This window comes from Acomys minous, assembly GCF_964271855.1.
Source record: "Acomys minous genome assembly, chromosome: 18".
Taxonomy (NCBI): domain Eukaryota; kingdom Metazoa; phylum Chordata; class Mammalia; order Rodentia; family Muridae; genus Acomys; species Acomys minous.
This window is the reverse complement of record NC_140501.1, coordinates 64,392,939-64,414,078: the sequence shown is the minus strand read 5'-3', so window position 1 is coordinate 64,414,078 and position 21,140 is coordinate 64,392,939. Positions and strand designations below refer to the sequence as shown.

Here is a 21,140-nt window from a genome sequence, read left to right as displayed (position 1 = left end):
TTGATCAGCAGCCTAGGGGTTGTCCAAAGGAGGGGCTAGGGAAGCGTGGGACAGCGAACACTGGAATAGGGGCTGCCTTGCCTCTCGAGAAGGGCGGAGCTTATGACAAGGACGGTCCAGGGGGAAGTACTGGACTAGGAGAGGATGGGACAATAGGAAAGAGGGTATCCAGGGGTGGGGCTCCCTGAGGTTAGACTTTTGAGGAGGGGACCGAGTAGGATCTGGGGGTGTAGGAAGGGTAGGGAGAGGAAAAGCCTGGCAGGATGGAAGGGAGCCGGGGGAACGGGACTGCCTTGCCTTCAGGACAGAATGCAGGAGAGCGGGACTCGCCTGAGCCGGGCTAAGGGCGGCCAAAGCCGGGTCCCGGGTAAGGTGGGGCTTCCCCGCTGGGGACTGGAACTGACAACATTGTGGAAATAAAGGAAAGCTTTGGGCAAAGCAGACTAACCCATCGCAGCGGAGGCGGGGGTCCCTCCGGAAGGGGAGGAGATAGCCCAAGGGAAGGCGAAGAAGAGAACTTGACTCTAAGGGGGAAGGTTCCATCGCACTGTGGGCGGAGCCAGGGCCGCGGCTTCCTCATTGGCCGCGACCTGGCCGCCCTTCCTGATCCTATCTTTTCCGTCGCTCTGACTCCGCCTTTTCCTCTAAAGAGCCCCCCCCCCACAGTCCCGCCCTCTTCGCCAGCACTTCCTGTTCCCGGCACTCCTGGCCGCGCCGCTGGGGCTGAGCGGGGCGGTGGCTTGAAGTGACCCCGGGCTGCTGCGGCGCCGCGCGCACCTGCGCCCTGCGCCCTCCCCCGCGGAGAGCAGCGAAGCCGAGCCTGTCTCCGGACTCGGGATGCCAGGAGACGAGGAACGAGCTTTCCTGGCGGCCCGCGAGGAGCTGGCGAGCGCCCTGAGGCAGGATTCCGCGCAGGTATTTCCCCTGGAGCAGCTCACGCCGCTTCTGGCCACCTCTCTGCCACCAGCCGTCCGCTACCTGCAGCTGGACGCCGGACGCCTGGTCCGCTGCAACGCTCATGGGGAGGTGAGGCCAAGCCCGCCCGGCGCGCCATGGAAGGGGACCTAGGCTCCGAGGTGGGCTAGGCTCACTGCTCTGCTTTTCTAACTGCTCCCAGCCTCGAAACTACCTCAACACTCTATCCACGGCTCTGAACATCCTGGAAAAATACGGTCGCAACCTCCTCAGCCCACAGCGGCCTCGGTACTGGCGCTCGGTGAAGTTTAATAACCCCGTCTTTCGCAGCACGGTGGATGCTGTGCAGGTGAAACCCCCTGTGCCTTATCGGAGAAGGGGGCTAGATTTATTCTGGGGGGTTGACCAGAAAGGGCTTGGGGGTGTGCCGCGTGGAGGAGACCTGTTAGGTGGTGACGCCTTCCTGAATGTGTACCAGGGCGGCCGGGATGTGCTACGGTTATATGGCTACACTGAGGAGCGCCCGGATGGATTGAGTTTCCCTGAAGGGCAGGAGGAACCAGATGACTACCAGGTTGCCATAGTCACACTAGAAGTGCTGCTGCTTCGCACGGAGCTCAGCTTGCTGTTGCAGGTGAGCCGGTCTTCTGATCCTAAGGTCTTTTAAGTGCTATCCTGGAAGCCCAACCTAAGCTTTGGGGGGCGGGAGGGGGCACCCCATGCTGGTGAACTCTGTAGCTGCAGCAGTCTGGAAGCTTCTGTTGTACTGTCTCCCTCAGATCCCCTGGAGCTGGAATGTTGGGGGATCTGGGCTTACAGGGAGGACCTTGCTCAAGGTGGGAATAATTGTCATCTCCGTTTGCAGAATACTCACCCACAACAGAAGGCACTGGACCAGCTGCTCAGAGACGGTGTTGAGGATGACGTAAGGAAGGCAGAGAGGGTGCTGTTAAACAGAGGGGGCCGAACTTAGGGGAGTCCGTGCCTGCAGGACTTGTCCATTCTTCGCTCTCTTCCTCAGGCGCTGCAGTTCTCAGAACTTCATCCCGTTTTGAGAGAGATCGCTCCTGGGCCTCTCCCCTCTGCCCCAGGTATTGTACGGTCCTGTACGGGGGAGAGCATTCGGTTGGTGCCAATGTAGGGTTTTCTTTTATCTTCTTGTGTTTTATTTCAAGAGATTAAAAGTCCTTCTCCACCACCCCAGCACCCCTGCCCCCATGGTCCAGAACGGTGTGGTGGCTTGCCCTAGCACATAACAAGCTGAAGTGTAGCCTGATCCTTTCCTCCTTTAATTTTTAACTTGCACTCGTGGGCGGGTGGGTATGTGCAAGTGCCCATGGAAGCCAGAGGCAACCGATCCCCCTGCAGCTGGGGTTACAGACAGTGGTGAGCCGCCCTAACACAAATGGAGGGAGTCACGCTTTGCAAGAGCTGTGCTTGATCTTAACTGTTAACCCAGCGCTCCAACTGTATCCCCTGGTCTTTCAGGGGGCTGGCGGGGTGGCTCAGTGGTTAGTAGCACCTGTTGGCTCTGGCAGAGGATGCAGGTTCAATTCCCAGCACCCACATGGTGGTTCCCAGCAGTTACTAACTCCAGTTCTAGGGGCTCTGACCCTCTTGAATTCTATGGCACATGGTGGTACACAAATAAAAAGTAATAAATCTTAGGGGCGGGGGAGAGAGAGAAGCCAGTCACGGTAGGTGGCACACACCTTTAATCCCAGCACTGGGGAGACAGAGGCAGGCCAGCCTGGTCTACAGAGTGAGTTGAAAGCCAGCCAGAGCTACATCATAGTAAGAGAGGGATAAAGATGACGCTTGTCTTTCTGTGTATATGGTATCCTCCTGTTTCATCCATTTTCCTGTAAGTAACAAGATTTTGTTCTTTGTGACTAATACTCCAGTGTGTGTGTGTGTATGTATGTGTGTGTGTGTGCATTAACACAAAAGTTACTTATGAGCTGGGCGGTGGTGGCGCAGGCCTTTAATCCCAGTCAAGAGGCAGAGGCAGGTGGAACCCTGTGAGTTTGAGGCCAGCCTGGTCTACAAAGTGAGTCCAGGACAGCCGACGCTACACAGAGAAACCCTGCCCCAAAAAAGCCAAAAAGAAAAAAAAAGTTATGTGTGTGTAGAAGTTTTCCTCCATTCATCTGCTGATAGGCACACAGCGTGACTCCGTATCTTGGCTGCAGTGCATATGCTTGTTAAGTTTCACTCTCCGGACTTTATTTTTCCAGGCTCCGCTCCTGGTCCCTGCTTTCTCTGTGGTTCTGCGCCAGGCATACTTCACTGCCCGTCCTGTAACCAGGCCTCATGTCCAGCTTGTGACCTTTTGTTCCACGGGCATCCGTCCCGAGCTCATCACGTTCGCCACACCCTGCCCGGCACCCACCACACCACCAACCTAAGCTCTAGGTGAGAGTGAAATTAAGAGAACTGAAGATCGCTTGAGTCTCTGTTATGTGCCAGGTTCTCTGTCAAAGACTGCTTCACAGAGCGCAGCCAGCCTAGCCCTCAAGGAAATTATGCCATAAACACTAAGCGAGCGGCAGCCACGATGAGACAGAGTGTTGTGATGCGCGGATAGGTGATAGATGGATGCAGTCTTGTCTGAAGGATCAGCTCGAGCAGTATTTTAAACATCTAGAATGATCTGATTAAGGTACCATGCTGAGCATTTAAATATTGACTCCTTCATGAGGACGAGAGTGTTCTAGACAGAACAGCAGTCGCAGCGGCCAGAGCCACATGTCATAACCTAGACAATGGGACGTCCCCAGGGGTGAGGGGACTCACATCCTAACTTCTACCTCAGCTGGCCGCATCTGCTTTTCTATTACAGTTTCCCTGCCTCGTCCCAACCACGGCCACACTCATCCTCCCTGGCCCTGGGAGACAGCTCTCTTTCTTGCCCGGATCCTGCAAATGCTTGTCTGCCCTGGCACTGTCCTGCCTGTGTCACACTAAATGAGCCTTGGGCGGTGCTCTGTGCAGCCTGTAGTCAGCCCAGAGGCTGTAAGGTGCTGGGACTAGAAGGTTCCCAAGGATCTGGGAGCCTGGGACCTGAGCCTGCCCGGGATCAGTGGGCCTGCCAGAGCTGTACCTTCGAAAATGAGGCAGCAGCTGTGCTGTGTGCCATGTGTGAGCGGCCTCGGCTGGCCCAGCCTCCCAGCTTGGTGGTAGATTCCCACGATGGTGGTGTTTTCCAGCCGTCCCTTAAGGTAATCTGTCTTAGCCTTCCTAGCTTTTTATTTACGCCTGGTAACCTCAGGTTATTCCGATTCACACCCCCTGTGTTCCTTTGGTTTCCCTAATCCTCTGTATCTCTGTCATGAGCCTTAGTCACACAGTCAACAGCATAACTCTCTCTGCCTTTCCAGCAGGGGGATACTTTGCTTTCCTCTGCCCAGCCTCAAGTGTGGTACTGTGATCACTGTACCTTCTGCAACTCAGGCTCTGCCTGGGTGTGTGCTATTTGCAACCGAACCCGAAGCCCAGTCCCACTACAGCATGCGCTTCAGCCCTATCCCAGCTCTGTGGAACAGGGACTCCCAAAGCCTGGGTCACCACCACACCTCAGCGCCCCGCTGCTGCCCGCGTCTGGCGGAGACCCCGAGAAACAACGGCAAGATAAGATGCGGCAGGAGAGCCTCCAGCTAGTGAGCATGATCCAGGTGAGCTCGGGGCCGGGATGACGTCACAGTTTGTTAGTTAGCATTCTGATACTTGTTCCTGGTGAGCTATAGCTGTCTCGCTTTGAATGCTTACCAAAGGACAGTTAGCCTGCTGTGCGCCGGTCACATGACCTGTATGTCCCAGCTGAACCGCTGTTGGTCAGGCTGCGGGCGGGTAGTGTTGTCTCCTGGTGCGCCTCCGCCCTTGTCTGGGAACAACTGTTCTTTAGGAAGGGGAAGCTGCTGGTGCCAGTCCAGAGGAGATCTTCTCAGCCTTGCAGTACTCAGGCACAGAGGTGCCCCTGCAGTGGCTGCAGTCAGAGATGTCCTACGTCCTGGAGATGGTGGCCGAGCTGGCTGGACAGCAGGATCCAGGGCTGGGTGCCTTCTCCTGTCAGGAAGCCCGGAAAGCCTGGCTCGGTCGTCACGGCAACCTTGATGAAGCCGTAGAGGAGTGCGTGAGGGCCAGGAGGAGGAAGGTACCGTTCTGCTGGAGGTGGTGGGGTGGGTGGGGAGCACCAGTGTCTGCCTGCCTTACCATCTTCTCGCTGTTCTCCATCGCAGGTGCAGGAGCTCCAGTCCCTGGGCTTTGGGCCTAAAGAAGGGTCACTGCAGGCCCTGTTCCAGCACGGGGGTGATGTGGCCCGCGCCCTGACAGAGTTACAGCGTCAGCGCCTGGAGCCCTTCCATCAGCGCCTGTGGGACAGGGGCCCTGAACCCACTCCCTGCTGGGACGGGCTAGACAAACAGGTACTGGGAGTAGGCAAGGCCCCCAGTGTCCCGTTTACAGGAACAAGAGAAGATGAGGGAGCAGATGCTTGGGGTCTGACGGCCGTTGTGTCTCCCCCCCCCCCAATCACATTGCAGAGCCTCGTCCGGCGCCTTCTGGCAGTCTACGCACTCCCGAGCTGGGGTCGAGCAGAGCTGGCACTGGCGCTGCTGCAGGAGACGCCCAGGAACTATGAGCTGGTGGACGTGGTGGAGGCTGTGAAGCACAGCCATGACCGGGCCTTTCTGCGCCGGCTGCTCGCCCAGGAATGTGCTGTGTGCGGGTGGGCCCTTCCCCGCAACCGGGTAAGCCCCTTCCTGCTGTAACTGGACGTAGAATGACCGCTTCTGGTAGACTGCCCTCTCACCCTAGATGGCCTTGTCTTCTGCTGTGGCCCATATGCCACTGAAGCATAAAGGAAGAATAGGAACACGCCTTTTTAAAAATGTTAGGCTGGAGAGATGGCTCAGAGGTTAAGAGCACTGTCTGCTCTTCCAGAGGTCCTGAGTTCAGTTCCCGATGCCACATGGTGGCTCACAACCATCTGTAATGTGTTCTGATGCCCTTTTCTGACCTGCAGGTGTACATGCAGGCAGAGCACTGTATAAATAATAATAGTAACAATAATAATAATGATGTCTTCTTTTTTTAATGTTGGAACCAAGCTAGGCATGGTGGCACACGACTTAATCCCAGCACTCGGGAGGCAGATCGCTGTGAGTTCGAGGCCAGCCTGGTCTACATAGTGAGTCCAGGACAGCTAAGCCTACACAGAGAAACCCTGTCTTGAAAAACCAAAAAAAAAAAAAAAAATTTTTTTTTGGAACCTTCAGACATTGTAATAACGTTCTTTTACTGCACCAAAGACCTGAGATAACAACTTACAAAGAGAAAAGGTTTGTTTTGGCATGCAGTTGTTGAGGTGTTAGCTTTTCGTCTGTTGGTCCTGTTGTTTTGGGCCTTTGCTGGCATGTCAGGTAGGACTCTGTGGCAGGAAAGTCACTGGCCTAGTTCTCAGGAGGCAGAGCAGGGCAGATCTCTGAGTTGGAGGCCATTGTGGTCTACATTGAGAATTCTAGGCTAGCCAGAGCTACATATTGAGACTGTCTAAAAGTTAAAAAATAAAAAATGATCTAAACTATAGCAAGCATAACAATAGTATTTAAAAAATTATATACAAGGGCTCTAGAGAGACGGCTCAGTGGTTAAAAGCACTGCCTACTCCTCCAGAGGTCCTGAGTTCAATTCCCAGCAACCACATGGTGGCTCACATCCATCTGTATGTGATCTGATGCCCTCTTCTGGTGTGCAGGAAGACAGTATACGCATACATAAAATAAGTAAATCTGTTTAAAAAAAATCATAAGCTTCCTTTCTCCTTTCCCCTCCCAAAGCCTGTCGTCCTGATGCCTCATCTTCACTCACGCTCATACACAGATGGTTATTTTGAAGTGAATCTCAACTGTTGTATGGTTTTTCAGTATTTCATTCTCTCTCTCTCTCCTTTTTTTTTTTTCTCCCTTTTTTTTAAAAAAGTTTTTCAAGACAGGGTTTCTCTGTGTAACAGTCCTGACTATCCTGGACTCACTCTGTAGACCAGGCTGGCCTTGAACTCACAGTGATCCGCCTACCTCTGCCTCCCGAGTGCTGGGATTAAAGGCCTGGGCCACTACACGCCTCTCAGTATATATCTCTAAAAGGTAAATGTTATTTGAAAATATAACCATAGCAGTCACACCATCAGAAAGTAGCAACTTTGTAAAGATTTTTTTTTTGTTTTTGTTTGTTTGTTTGTTTTTAAATATTTTTATTTTTTAATTTTAATCTATGTGTGTTGGTGTGAGGGTGTCAGATCTTGGAGTTACAGACAGTTGTGAGCTGCCATGTGGGTGCTGGGAATTGAACCTGGGACCTTTGGAAGAGCAGACAGTGCTCTTAACCACTGAGCCAACTCTCCAGCCTCTGTTTGTTTGTTTTTTGAGACAGGGTCTCTCTGTGTAGCCTTGGCTGGTCCTGGACCCACTTTATAGACCAGGTTGGCCTCAAACTCACAGCGATCTGCCTGCCTCTGCCTCCCAAGTGCTGGGATTAAAGGTGTGCACCACCACCCCCTGCTTAAGATTCATTTTTTTATTGTATGTTTGTAAGCTTGTGTATATGTCACATATCTGTGAGTGCCCATGGAGGTCAAAAAATTTCAGATACCCTGAGCTCGTTGGTGGTGGGGCACCCCTTTAATTAATCCCAGCACTCGGGAGGCAGAGGCAGGTTGATCTCTTAAGTTTGAGGCCAGCCTGGTCTACAGAGTGAGTTCCAGGACAGCCAGGGCTCCACAGAGAAACCCTGTCTCGAAAAACCGAAGGGGGGGGGGGCTAGATTTTAGGTCCCTCGGAACTGAAATCACAGGAATAGGTGAGAGCCACCATCAACAGCCCAGCAATGAGTCTTCTTGATTTAGGATGGGGTCCCATGTGTCCAATCACTACTTGGTTAGCGATCATCTTAGGTGAGCTGATCTCCTATGTCCATGTCCCCAGTGCTAGGATTACAGGCATGTGCCACCATCACAAAGCACTGGGGGTTGAATGTCTTCATGCATGCTTTATACCCAGTGTGGTCATACTTTGACATCACAATATCTGTGTGAGCGGTAATAGGTCTTTATTATATTCTGAGCTCCACTTAATCTAGGTCAAAGGGTGGCAGTTCTTCATGTGAATATAATCTTTCTTAGTCTGACTCTGTGTGGTTTTTGGTTTTGGTGTATATGTGTGTGTGTGTGTGTGTGTGTGTGTGTGTGTGTGTGTGTGTGTGTGTATAATTGTAGATTCATTCTGGGTCTTTGGCTTTTAATTAACGTAAATGCCTTTAGAGACATGTTTGGTTTACTTTAGATCTTACCATCATCGGCTGCCCTCCATTGCCTGCCTAGGATCTCTAGGCGCTTTGGTTGCTATCTTAGTTGCTTAATTAGACCTGAGGTTTTCGGTGTATCCCTGAATTGTGTAATTATTGTGTATCATCAAGACTACTGACCCTTCCCAGGGCTGACAGCAGAGTCCTCTTTTTCTCTTCTCCCCTGTCCCCACTGTAGATGCAGGCCCTGATTTCCTGTGAGTGCACCATATGCCCTGACTGCTTCCGCCAACACTTCACCATTGCCCTGAAGGAAAAGCACATCACAGATATGGTGTGCCCTGCCTGTGGCCGCCCTGACCTCACCGACGACACTCAGTTACTCAGCTACTTCTCCACCCTGGACATCCAGGTACCACGACCGCCATGGTTTAGGCGGGCTAGGCTTTGAACAAGCTTCTACCCATCTCCCACCTCTGCATCTTGTCCCCAGCTTAGAGAGAGCCTAGACCCGGATGCATATGCCCTGTTTCACAAGAAGCTGACCGAGGGTGTTCTCATGCGAGACCCCAAGTTCTTGTGGTGTGCCCAGGTGAGTGGCCTGGCAAAGAGAACTAACTGGGGGGAGGCAGGGCTGTGGGGAGGCAGGGCTGGGGGAGGGCAGGGCTGGGGGAGGCAGGGCTGGGGGAGGCAGGGCTGTGGGGGGGCAGGGCTGGGGGAGGGCAGGGCTGGGGGGGGGGGCGGGGCATGTTACCAGGCCAGTCTTGAACAGCTCTATGCTCTTACACTCACAGTGTTCCTTTGGCTTCATATATGAGCGCGAACAGCTGGAGGCGACATGTCCCCAGTGTCACCAGACCTTCTGCGTGCGCTGCAAGCGCCAGGTGAGTCACACTCATCCTTTCAGAAGCGTTGACTAAGCTATTGCCAGGTACTGGATTAGACTCAGGGTATAGCAGAAGGTAAAACAGTCATCTCAAAAAAACAAAAACAACAAACAAACAAACAGTCATCTCTAAGCTAAAAGGGCTTACCAGGCCTTAGCGAGAGAATATCATCACTAGAGCGTTTGATGCAGTCCTCAGGACCTGAGTGCAATCCCCAGAACCTGTTCAAAAGATAAAAAAACAAAAAACTGGGTTGGGGCTGGAGAGATGGCTCAGAGGTTAGGAGCACTGGATGCTCTTCCAGAGGACCTGGGTTCAGTTCCCAGCACCCACGTGGCATCTCACACCTGTCTGTGACTCCAGTTTCAGGGGATCTCATGCCCTCTTCTAGTCTACTTGGACACCAGGCATACACATGGTTAACAGACATGCAGGGAAAACACCTGTACACATTAAATAAATAAAATTCTTGAAAGCTGGGTTAGAGCCAGCAAGCTGGCTCAGTGGGTTAAGGTATCGTCACCAGATGTGATCTCCTGAGTTCTATCTCCGGGACCCACATAATAGAAGAGAGAACTGACTTCTACTAGTTGTTTTATGGTCCCCCAAAAACAAACACTTAATTCCATTTTGTTGTTGTTTTGTTTTGTTTTGAGACAGGGTTTCTCTGTGTAGCCTTGGCTGTCCTAGACTTGCTTTGAAGACCAGGCTGGCCTCGAACTCAGAGCGATCCACCTGCCTCTGCCTCCTGAGTGCTGGGATTAAAGGTGTGCACCACCACCGCCTGGCTGTTTTTTGTTTTTGTTTTTTTTCAAGACAAGGTTTTTCTCTGTAGCTCTCCCTGTCCTAGAACTCGCTCTGTAGATCAGGCTGCCTTAGAATTCAGAGATCCACCTGACTCTGTTTCCTGAGTGCTGGAATTAAAGGCATGTGCCATCAGCACTCAGCTAAACACCTTGCCCCCTTCCCCCCCACCCCCAAATAGTGTTTCTCTCTGTAGCCCTGGCTGTCCTGGACTGGCTTTGTAGACCAGGCTGGCCTCGAACTCACAGAGATCCACTTGGCTTTGTCTCCTTGAATGCTGGGATTAAATGTGTGTAGCCACGCCTGGTACTAAATTAATTTTTTGTTAGGTTTTTCTTTTTGTTTCGAGACAGGATTTCTCTGTGTATTAGCCTGCCTCACTTTGTAGACGAGGCTGGCCTTGAACTCAACAAAGATCTGCCTGCCTCTGCCTCCCGAGTAATGGGATTAAGGTATGCGCCGCCACCACCACCCAACTAAATTAGTTAACTTTTAAAAGAAAAACTTAAAGCCAAGTCTGGTGGTGTATACTTGTATTGACAGGTGGATCTCTCGGCCTGTTGGCCAGTCACCATATCCTGTTTGAGTTCCAGGCCAGTGAGATATTCTGTCTCAAAAAGAAGTGTATGCAGGGCATTGTACTCTGGCCTCCACACATAAATACACAGGTGCACACGCACAATCATGCGCAAAGAACGAAAGCCTTCTTATTTTTGGTTTTTTGAGAGAAGGTGGTTTTTTGGGTTTTTTTGTTTTGTTTTTTCTTTTTTTGGTTTTTCGAGACAGGGTTTCTCTGTGGAGCCTTGGCCATCCTGGACTCACTTTGTAGACCAGGCTGGCCTCGAACTCAAAGCAATCCGCCTGCCTCTGCCTCCCGAGTGCTGGGATTAAAGGCGTGCGCCACCACGCCCGGCTCTGAGAGAAGGTTTTGCTATGTGGCCCAAACTGGCCTAAAACTCTCTATAGTCGCCCTGCCTAAACTTCCTGAGTGCTGAGATTACAGTGTGTACTGCCACACCTAGCCATGTCTCCTCAGAATGCTTAAGCTCGGCCCCAAAAGTTAAGCCAACCATGCAGAAAGTGTCTAGAGCAAAGAGAGCAACCCATTGAAAGGCTAAAATCAGGAGAATGGCAGGTAAATGGGCGGAGCCAGCTGCCGAGGTGGGCAGCCCCTGAGGCCGAGGGATACGGGTGCTTGGCTTTCATTTTGAGGCTAAACCCAAAGAGTGACAATGTCATTTGTCCTTGCAAAACTTTTATCAGTGTCAGAACATAACAGGGAATACCTGTGCTCCTGCCACCAGCCCTCAGGGTTAGTTTGCTGCTAGCGCTATGGCGACTCCCTGAAAGTGGCTCTCCACTTCGAAAGTGGAGAATGAGGTGGAGGAAGCAGGGTACAGTACGTAACCCATGCAAGTATTCGAAGCAAGATCCAGCAAAACCTGGACCAAGGTGATAACAGTAGAAACAAAGAGGTTAGGTTTGGATGGGACGAACAAGGCTTATGAATGAATGTGTAGCGGTCTGAGGAGAAGAAACACAGTGGTCCACCGATTTTAGGATCTGAGTGAATGGTGGACAGCAGTGATGTAGGTAGGTTGGAACCACTGGGTGTGAGGAGTTGGGCCGGCAGGACAGACTAGGGCCTGGGGCCAAACCTCCATGAACAGCGTGCTTTCCTCCTGGCAGTGGGAGGAACAGCACAGAGGACGGAGCTGTGAGGATTTCCAGAACTGGAAACGTACCAATGACCCAGAATACCAGGCTCAAGGCCTGGCAATGTACCTTCAGGAAAATGGCATTGGTAAGGCTACCCCACTTAGCCTTTCTGCTCAGAGTTGTGTTGGCAGTAGGGTCCAGATTGCAGTGCTGCCCTCACCCTGACCTGCTGCCCCTTACAGACTGCCCCAAATGCAAGTTCTCGTACGCACTGGCCCGAGGAGGCTGCATGCACTTCCACTGCACCCAGTGTCGTCACCAGTTCTGCAGTGGCTGCTACAATGCCTTTTACGCCAAAAACGTGAGTTCAGAGAGTAGAAAGGAGAGAAGTGTGGGAGGCCGCTGCTGGGCTTGAGGGGCGGAGGCCAGAGAAGAGGAGCGGTCAGTAGGATAGGAAACATCCCTCCTCCCCCAACGCTCCCCTACCCTCTGCTTGTTCCAGACCCATTAATGCCTTGATCTCTCATTCCCAAGCCCCCTTGCACAGAGGTTCTGACAGTTTCCTACTACCTTCTCCTATCTTGGTTTTTATCAGAAATGTCCAGACCCTAATTGCAGGGTGAAAAAGTCCCTGCATGGCCACCACCCTCGAGACTGCCTTTTCTACCTTCGGGATTGGACTGCTGCTCGGCTGCAGAAACTGCTGCAGGTCAGGGGTGGCCAGCCTGGCTGTGTGTACGGACTGCTAGAAGGAGAAGGGTCCAGGGTGGGCAAGAGTGGGAGTGACCGGATGCTAGGAAACGGGACAGTGGCTGGCTTGAGGGAAACAATGCCTGTGTGTGTCTACTCCCCAGGACAATAACGTCATGTTTAATACAGAGCCTCCAGCTGGGACCCGGGCAGTCCCTGGAGGTAAGTGTCAGACGAACCCCTCAAGTGGGGATGGCCTGCGGGGTTCCCACTGTGATGGGTAGATGGGTAAAGAAGCAGGGAGGCTTGGATCTGGGGACATTTGTGTGCCCTTTGGCAAGGTAATTAACCTCTCTACCCCTTGCTTCACCCCGTGAAATGAAGTTAATAGCCACCTTATGGCTAAGCTCTGTTACATGAGGTATCATTAGAGCACTTGGCGCTTCAGTTTCTTCCTGCCCTCTCTAAGGGTTAAAATTGGCTAATTAACTCCGTGAGTAATTAATGACACCTGCCGGCTGCTCTAGATTTAAGGCTACTGTTTTAGTTTCTGTACTGGGAGCAAAAGATGTTGAGTAAGATTCTACTTTCCCTCTAAGTAGAGATAAGGCCTCCAGAAAATAAGTTGGCTGTGCAGGAGCTAAGTAACAATGAGGAAAGAGCAGTTTTAAGAGCATGTGACATGGGATGGAGAGATGGCTCAGCGGTTTAGAACACTGGCTACTCTACTAGAGGTCCTGAGTTCAATTCCTGGCAACCACATGGTGGCTCACAACCGTCTGTAATGGAATCTGATTTCCCTTTCTGGTGTGCATGAAAACAGAGCACTCATACACAGAAATTTTTTTTTTAAAGAGCATGTGACAGGCTAGGTGGTGGTGGTACACACATTTAATCACAGCACTTAGGAGGCAGAGGCAGATGGATCTCTATAAGTTTGAGGCCAGCCTGGTCTACAAAGTGAGTCCAGGGCAGCCAAGGCTACACAGAAAAACCCTGTCTCAAAACAAAACAAAAACAAAAAGAGCATGTGATAGGCTAAAGCTTTATAGTCATGTCGGGCCCCCCCCCCACAAATAAAAGGCCTTGTGATTATGGACCATAGGTCACTTTGGTGAAAAGTAGGGCAGCACCCTGTTTCTGAGTCACTGTGCCTCTGTGGAGGTCAAGCAGAGCTCCCTGGGCTCATTGGCCCCCTCCCAAAGTGTCCCCTTTCCCTCCTTCCTCTCAGGTGGCTGCCGAGTGATGGAGCAGAAAGAGGTTCCCACTGGGTTCAGTGATGAAGCTTGTGGCAAGGAAACTCCCCCAGGCTATGCAGGCCTCTGTCAGTGAGTGCCCGCCGAGCATGGAGCTGGGCGGGAGGAGGCCTAGGCTGCCCAGGCCACAAGAAGGGGATTCTGGGGCCACTTGATCCTTCAAAGAGCAGGATGGGGAGGGGGCGGGGCTACCGGACAAGGGCGTGGATGGGCAGTAGCAAGCACCGAGCAATAAGAGTTGACACTGCCTGTGAGTTCAGCAGGCAGAGGAGCTACTGGTCATGTTCATGTAAATCCCGGTATGTCAGGACAGCCATGCCTATTCCACAGAGAAACCTTGTCTAAAAAAAAATCCCAGTATGGTCTGGTAAGACAACTCTAAACTCTGTGGAGATAAAGGTGCTTAGTGCCAAGCATGGGGGCCTGTCGCCCAAACCCACACGGTGAAAGGAGAAAACCAACTCACAAGTTGCCCTCCAACCTGCACATGTTCACTGTGACATGAGCTCGGGTGCGGGTGACATACACACAATAAAACCAAATAGGGCTGGAGAGATGGCTCAGCAGTTTAGAATGCCGTCTGCTCTTCCAGAGGGCCTGAGTTCCGTTCCCGCAACCACATGGTAGCTCCTCTTCTGGTGTGCGGGTGTACTTGCAGATAGGGTACTCATATCTATTAAATAAATAAATCATTAAAAAATTAAGATCCTGCTGGCCAACAACGTCTTAGGCTCATGGGGTTAATAATAAACAGAAGAATAAGCCCTGTGCGCTTCATCCCCTCAGGGCACACTACAAAGAGTACCTTGTGAGCCTCGTCAATGCCCATTCGCTGGACCCAGCAACCCTGTATGGAGTGGAGGAGCTGGAGACGGCCACTGTACGATACCTGCACGTCCCTCCTCAGCCAATGGAAGGAGAGGACCCTCCTGCCTACCAGGCCCGACTGTTACAGGTGATGCTCTTACACCCAGCCTTCCCTTCTAGAAGCCACCTCTCACGGCCTAGCCAGGTCTCCAGTATCACTGTCCTCCCTCCTTTGCAGAAACTGACAGAAGAAGTACCCTTGGGACAGAGTATCCCCCGCAGACGGAAGTAGCTGAGGGGCACCGGTCCTGGTGGAGCTTCGCGACCCTGCCCTCCGCAACAGCTCCAGCACCAATAAAGAGGCATCTTACGGCCTAGGCTCTTAGTGGTCCTTCTTCCTGGCCTCAGCGTGCCAGGGGCATTAGGGAAAGGGAGGGGGTAAGCAAACAGTCTTGTTGCAAGGGCCCTCTACAGCCTACCATCCGCCACCCCTTGGACTCCAACGGATCAGCAAAAGACCCTCTACATCTAACCGCCTGCCTGGCGTAGGCTCTGCTTCCTTTTTCACTTGGTTTAACTCAGCTACCGTGTGAGATAACCTATACTAAGCAGGCACTGTTGGGGCGAACAGATCAGCCTCCAGGTCAGATGGCGCTCAGACCCGGGGAGTGATTCTGGGAGGAAGCAGGAGTCCGGTCAGAATCATGCCGGGAAGGCGCCGCCGCGGACAGCCTGAGACGCTGCTACCCCCTGGTGGCGACAGCCTGCCCTGCAACTCAGACCACGTGATTTCTAGGAACTGCACCTCCCGGGAGGAGAACTGAAACTTAGGGTGGGGACTGTAGAAAGGGGAGGAGAGATCAGAAACAGCCTAGAACAAGCTGAGCCTGGGACATCCTCGGCCCCTCAGGTAAGAGCAACTCCGGAGGAGGATCGGCTGCATGGGCAGCGAGTCGAGGCTGGTGAGGGCTCCCAGGGCCCCTGTGCCCGAGGAGTCTGAAGCTTGTGAATCAGAAAGTAGGTTTGGCCCGGGGACAGGAGGGGTGCTACCAACTTAGCTGTGGGGGAAGGCCCTTGGCTGGGTTTCGGTTGACCTTTGTTTTCTTGCCTCTGGGCCCTGCCTACTTCTGCCTCAGCTCCGCCCTTGCCCCCAGCTCCTGCTCCACCTACCCCCCTAGCGAAGAGAGAGAGAATGGGCAGGAACCGCTAGGTGGGCTGGGGAGAGAGGCCTCGAAAGCAGATGTTGCCCCTGCAGCCGCTTGGGAGCTACAGTCTGTCACCAGGAGCAGGTCACTAAGGGACTTCTCCCAAACTAACACCTCAGTTCATTAAGACATTCAGTGTCCAAAGGTTTCCTTCCAAGGGGTAGTAACTTGGAATGTTCAAAAGACAGTTTAAGAAATAGTTTCTACCTCCGAGAATGTTGAGAGAGACAGGCTGTTCCGGGAAGCTGGCCCCAGTGGTCGCAGGTTTAGCAGGCGGTTCCCAAGCTGTCTGTTCTGCCTGGCCATGGCAGCACATGACTTTGATCCCAGCACTTCAAAGGCAGGCGGATCTCTGACTTTGTTTTTGTTTTTTTGAAACAGAGTTTCTCCGCGTAACAGCCCTGGGTGTCCTGGAACTCTCTCTGTAATCCAGGCTAGCCTCGAACTCACATAGGCCCGCCTGCCTCTTCCTATGCTGGCATTAAAGGCGTGTGCTGCCATGCCCGGCTGGATCTCTGACTTTTAAGTCCAACCTGGTCTATATAGTGGGTCTCGGGCCAGCCGGGATGACATAGTGAGGTCCTGTCACAAAATTTACAAAATAGTTCTATCTGCTTCCTCTTCCTAGGATGGCCTCAGGCAAAGCACGCTGCACCCGAAAGCTGCGGAGCTGGATGGTGGAGCAGGTGGAGAGCGGGCAGTTCGCAGGGGTGTGCTGGGATGACGCCGCCAAGACCATGTTCCGGATTCCGTGGAAGCACGCGGGCAAGCAAGACTTCCGAGAGGACCAGGATGCTGCCATATTCAAGGTGGGAGGGCCTGAAGCCACCATCCCCTCATGGAAAGGACGGTGTCTGCCCTGGTGTGTTTGCTTGTCACCAAGTACTTTTGTCTGTCTGGGTTTTAGAAAAAAGGTAATGCTAGGAAATAGAGCCAGCTAGGTCATTTTCAGAGCCACAGTCAAAAATTACTAAGGATTTCAGGCTGTCAGGAACAGAATACACCAGGCAAGATGGCACATGCCTATAATCCTAGCACTTGGGGGTTAGGGGGGCGGTCTGTGAGTAGAGCTCTGTGAGTTCGAGGCCAGCCTGATCTACAAAGAGAGTCCAGGACAGCCAGGGCTACACAGAGAAACCCTGTCTCAGAAAAACAAAAACAGAATACAAGTCCAGTGCAGGCTCCTCTGGTCTCAGGGCCTGTGTGGTCGGCAGTTTCGAGGGACGTCTGGAGCATGTAATACTTGTCTTTCCTTCACTTTGTCTCTCACTAGGCTTGGGCACTGTTTAAGGAAAAGCACAAAGAGGGAGACATAGGGACCCCTGCTATCTGGAAGACTCGCCTGCGCTGTGCCCTCAACAAGAGTTCTGAGTTTGAGGAGGTCCCCGAGAGAGGCCGTATGGATGTTGCTGAACCCTACAAAGTGTATCGGATACTGCCCCCAGGAGCCCTCCCCAGTGAGTGTCCCCGTGCCCGGCTGCTGGGGCAGGAAGGAGACGGGAGCCTCCTGTTGGCTGACAGGCCCTCCTGGGCTCCATCCTGCCCAGCTTTTCTGTTGCTTCAGCTCTTCTCCTGCCATCTTTGTCTGTAAAGACAACCCTAACTTTCCTCTACCTGCAACATTCCCACAGCCCAACCAAGAACCCAGAGAGTGACATCAAAGCGACATCACAGCTCCGTGTCACCCGAGAGGGAAGAGAGGAAGGTAAAGAAGAGCTCGGCCCTCAGTTGTCCCCGCCTCCAGGCCTCCCTCCATGATCCGAAAGCCTGGGAAGGGGAGTAGGTAGACCCAAGAGGCAGAGGCGTGCGGTGATGGATGTTGTATCTGTAGGAAAAGGTGAGGACCAATGGGATCGTAAACCACCCAGACTGTGGCAGCACCGGCGGCAGCAGTAGCAGCAGCAACAGCGGTGGCAGCAGCCCTGAGCTGGAGGAAGGTACCAGCTCTCCTGCCTCCGTATCTCTGTTGCTGCTTTTCTCTGAGGCTCTTTTGTCTCGCTCTGGTCACTCCCTCTGCCTCCCTTGCAGATGCCGGCACAGCTGAAGCTGCCACGCAGGAGGATGCTGTGGTCATGGAGCATCCACTGCTTCTGGATTCAGGTGCGTGGCCTTCCGGGCCCTTCCCGGTTCCCTTCCTCTCGGCTCTGCTGCTGCTGCCTCTGGCCTCGCCTGTGTTGTCTACCCAGCTAGGGCTCACAAGGCTGGGGTCTGCTCTCTCCTAGAGGAACTGAACAGTCCGTGCAGCTGATGGTCCTTTGTAGAGCATTTTCTCCCTTAGGGGAAAAAAATTAAAAGCACCTTGGACAGCCACACTGAAACACATATTTTCTTTATCATCCAGAAAAGTCCAGTCTGTGAGACCTTCTTGTAAACGGCACAACCGTGAGCATTGTCACTCCTATCATAAAGGAGTCCTGAGTGACAGGAAAGCTGTAGCCGCCCACCCCCCCCCCCCCACACACACACACATAAAAAACAAGAGCAAAACCTCTGTGTTGGAAGGAAAGCATGCATGTGGAGGAGGCGGAGGAGACTTCTTTCCTAAGACAGTCTCATATTGCCTGGACTGGCCTCAGGCTCACTGTGTATCCAAGGACAGCTTTGGATCTCTGATCCTCCCAAGCGCTGGGATTACAGATGTTTGCTACCATGTTGGGTCTGAGGGGTTATGCAGCGCTGGGGAGTATGCTCTGCCTGGGCTTTGTGCATGACAGGCAACCATTTGAACTGAGCCACATAATCAGCCCAAAGGCACCCGGCTCTAACTCACCTGCGCCCTGCAACCCAATGCTTGCTTGGATTCCTGCTCTGCACTTCAGTTTTCCCACATGGAATGTCCTTTTTCTAAAGCCCTGTGCTGCTCAGCTGTGGCCTGGGGAGAGGGCCTCTTGGCAGCCTTCAGGCCCCCCCTACACCTGGTACATCTCAGCTTTTCCGTCCCCACCCAGACTACTCGCTGCTGCTCACCTTCATCTACAGTGGCCGTGTGGTGGGTGAGACCCATGTGCACAGCCTAGACTGTCGGCTTGTGGCTGAGCCCTCGGCCTCAGAGGGCAGCATGCTCCAGGTTGTGTTTCCTAAACCTGACCAGTCGGAGCCTACCCAGCGCCTGCTGAGTCAGCTTGACAGAGGCATCTTGGTGGCCAGCAACTCCAGAGGCCTCTTTGTCCAGCGCCTTTGCCCCATCCCCATCTCCTGGAACGCACCTGAGGCCCCACCTGGGCCTGGGCCTCACCTGCTGCCCAGCAATAAGTGTGTGGAGCTCTTCAGGACCACCTGCTTCTGCAGAGGTATGGCCATCTTATCACTTTCCCCTTCCTCATTATCCTCTCGGCCTGACTTGGGTTCCCCCACTACCCCGCCAGCAGACCCTCACCGCATAGCACCCCCGCAGTGTGTGAGACGCATCGTGTGCAGTCATGTGGTCCACGTTGGCAGCGCTTCCCTGGCCACGGCCCTGGTAGCTGAGGTTCAGTTGGAGTTGAGCACAAGACTCATACAATTTGGGGGGGAAGCATTGTCACACGGAGACGTGGCTCTATGAATGTGTGCAAGTGAGTTAACACAGACTTTAAGCCTCAGGACCATCTCTCCACATCTTGGAGCCCACAGCTCTGTGGAATAGCCAAGACATTCTCTACCACATGGTAGGCATCTCCTAAGACCGCCCCTTTCTCCTGTCCGCTCTTGAGATTCTAGTCACAGCCTCTAAATCTGAGCATAGGAGCTGAATGAGGAACACAGAGGACAGAGTGTGGGTGTCCTAGGACCACAGAGCAAGGAACACAGAGGACAGAGTGTGGGTGTCCTAGGACCGCAGAGCGAGGATCACAGAGGATCTCTGGCCTTGGCGTCCATGTTACCCCATTCCCATTTTTTCCTGCATCTAACTTCCTAGACAGCCCCTCTGTAGGCTTTGGGTTTGCTTTGAGGCAAGCCCTCCCTCACAGCACTCTGGGAGGCCTGGAACTCACGGAGTAGATAAGGCTGCTTCTCATACTGTGGCGACTCTGCCACCCCAGCCTGAGTGCTGGGGTTCCAGACATACGTTGTCATGCCTGCCTGCCTTGACTGCTTTTCTTTCAGACTTGGCCCAGTACTTCCAGGGCCAGGGCCCCCCACCCAAGTTCCAGGCAACACTGCATTTCTGGGAGGAGAGCCCGAGCTCTAACCACACCCAGGAGAATCTTATCACAGTGCAGGTAAGTTCAGCTCCAGTGGAGGCTTGATGCTTCTGCCTCAAAAGGGCTCCCCTGAGAGGAAGGAGCTGTGGGTTTGGGTAGCGGCTGTCCCTGCAGTGCTCATGTTTGCCAGTCCCTTCTTTCTTCCGGTATAGATGGAGCAGGCCTTTGCCCGACCTTTGCTGGAGCAGATTCCAGAGCAGCAGGAAGCTGCTTTGTTCCTGGTACAGGAACACCCACCGGCTGCTTTAGCACTCTGATGCTCGGGTCTCCTGAAATAGACTTGTGCTCTGGCGCTGTTGGTCTGCCTGCTTTTGTGATGCTTCTCACCAGGGTGGGTTATACAAGATGGCTGACAGGAAGCACAGGGAGGGGCTGGAGGAACCCTTCAGCGGTTAAGGACATTGACTGCTCTTCCAGAAGACCCTGATTCAGTTCCCAGCACCCACGTGCCAGCTTACAACTGTGTAACCCATGTTCCAGTGGATCCGACTTCCTCACACAGACATAAGTGTAAGCCAAATACCAAATGTACATAAGAAGAATAAATAAATACGTAATCCTGTTTTTTTTTTTTAAAAAAAGAAGGAAAGCACAAGGATAATTTTTATCCTTAAAAATTTATTTTGAAAAAAAATTTATTTTGAGCCAGGTGTGGTGGCGCACGCCTTTACTCCCAGGACTCCAGGGGCAGAGGCAGGCAGATCACTGAGTTCCAGGCCAGCCTGGTCTTCTACAAAGCAAGTCTAGGACAGCCAAAGCTACACAGAGAGTCCCTGTCTCAAAAAAAAAAAATTTTTTTTTTGAGGCCAGGCAGTGCTGGTGCACGCGTTTAGTCCCAGCACTTGAGAGGCAGAAGTAGGTGGATCTCTGGGAGTTCAAGGCCAGCTTGGTATGCAGAGTGAGCTCCAGGATAGCCAGGGCTACACAGAGAAAAAACCCTGTCTGAAAACAAACACAAACACAAATACAAAAAATTATTTTGAGCAGGGCAGAGTGGCGCACGCCTTTAATCCCAGCACTTGGGAGGCAGAGGCAGGTGGATCTTTGTGAGTTCGAGGCCAGCCTGGTCTACAAAGTGAGTCCAGGACAGCCAAGGCTACACACAAAAAAAAATTAAGCTGGGCATGATGACACACGCCTTTAATCCTAGTACTTGGAAGGCAGAGGCAGGCATATCTCTGAATTCAAGGCCAGCCAAGGCTACACAGAGAAACCCTGCCTCAAAAAACAAACAAAACAAAACAAACTCTATGTATATAGAGAACCAGGCTTGTTGGTGAGTATTTGTAATCTCAGCACTTGAGAGACAGACTGAATGATTATGGGTTCAAGAACAACCTGAGAGTTTTATTTACTTTTTTTTTTTTGGTCCTAAGGAACTAGAAAGCTCCAAATGATGTGATCTCAGGGGAATTTTTCTCTCCTCCCAACTCC

At 52.6% G+C, this 21,140-nt stretch overlaps 2 protein-coding genes and 1 long non-coding RNA gene across 6 annotated transcripts; 2 read left to right on the top strand and 1 right to left on the bottom strand.

Moving 5' to 3' along the window:
- The first annotated feature begins 4 nt into the window (after positions 1-4).
- On the top strand, positions 5-14,695 carry RNF31 (ring finger protein 31). Of its 2 annotated transcripts, none has more exons than XM_084767751.1 (21): positions 5-915; positions 1,118-1,264; positions 1,394-1,549; positions 1,781-1,840; positions 1,937-2,006; positions 3,153-3,330; positions 3,758-4,136; positions 4,296-4,589; positions 4,820-5,068; positions 5,154-5,339; positions 5,457-5,663; positions 8,453-8,626; positions 8,708-8,806; positions 9,009-9,098; positions 11,595-11,709; positions 11,807-11,925; positions 12,160-12,273; positions 12,419-12,476; positions 13,486-13,582; positions 14,297-14,465; positions 14,556-14,695. In XM_084767751.1, the coding sequence occupies exons 1-21, from the start codon at positions 838-840 to the stop codon at positions 14,607-14,609; spliced, it is 3,093 nt and encodes a 1,030-aa protein (XP_084623877.1). In that variant the 5' UTR covers positions 5-837; the 3' UTR covers positions 14,610-14,695. The 2 variants fall into 2 exon arrangements, with proteins under 2 accessions (XP_084623877.1, XP_084623876.1); XM_084767750.1 differs by having other exon boundaries at positions 5-1,026.
- On the bottom strand, positions 13,980-16,144 carry LOC311589398. The gene is made up of 2 exons (XR_014776526.1): positions 15,730-16,144; positions 13,980-14,183 (listed from the first exon to the last, which is right to left on the bottom strand). It is a non-coding gene; the product is annotated as an uncharacterized lncRNA (long non-coding RNA).
- Positions 14,798-20,276, top strand: IRF9 (interferon regulatory factor 9). 3 transcript variants are annotated; one of them, XM_084767770.1, is made up of 9 exons: positions 14,798-15,227; positions 16,151-16,331; positions 16,796-16,979; positions 17,154-17,227; positions 17,354-17,459; positions 17,551-17,622; positions 18,471-18,812; positions 19,609-19,724; positions 19,859-20,276. In XM_084767770.1, the coding sequence occupies exons 2-9, from the start codon at positions 16,152-16,154 to the stop codon at positions 19,961-19,963; spliced, it is 1,179 nt and encodes a 392-aa protein (XP_084623896.1). In that variant the 5' UTR covers positions 14,798-15,227; position 16,151; the 3' UTR covers positions 19,964-20,276. The 3 variants fall into 3 exon arrangements, with proteins under 3 accessions (XP_084623896.1, XP_084623897.1, XP_084623898.1); XM_084767771.1 differs by having other exon boundaries at positions 14,798-15,334; XM_084767772.1 differs by lacking the exon at positions 14,798-15,227 and adding an exon at positions 15,381-15,606.
- Positions 20,277-21,140: the final 864 nt, after the last annotated feature.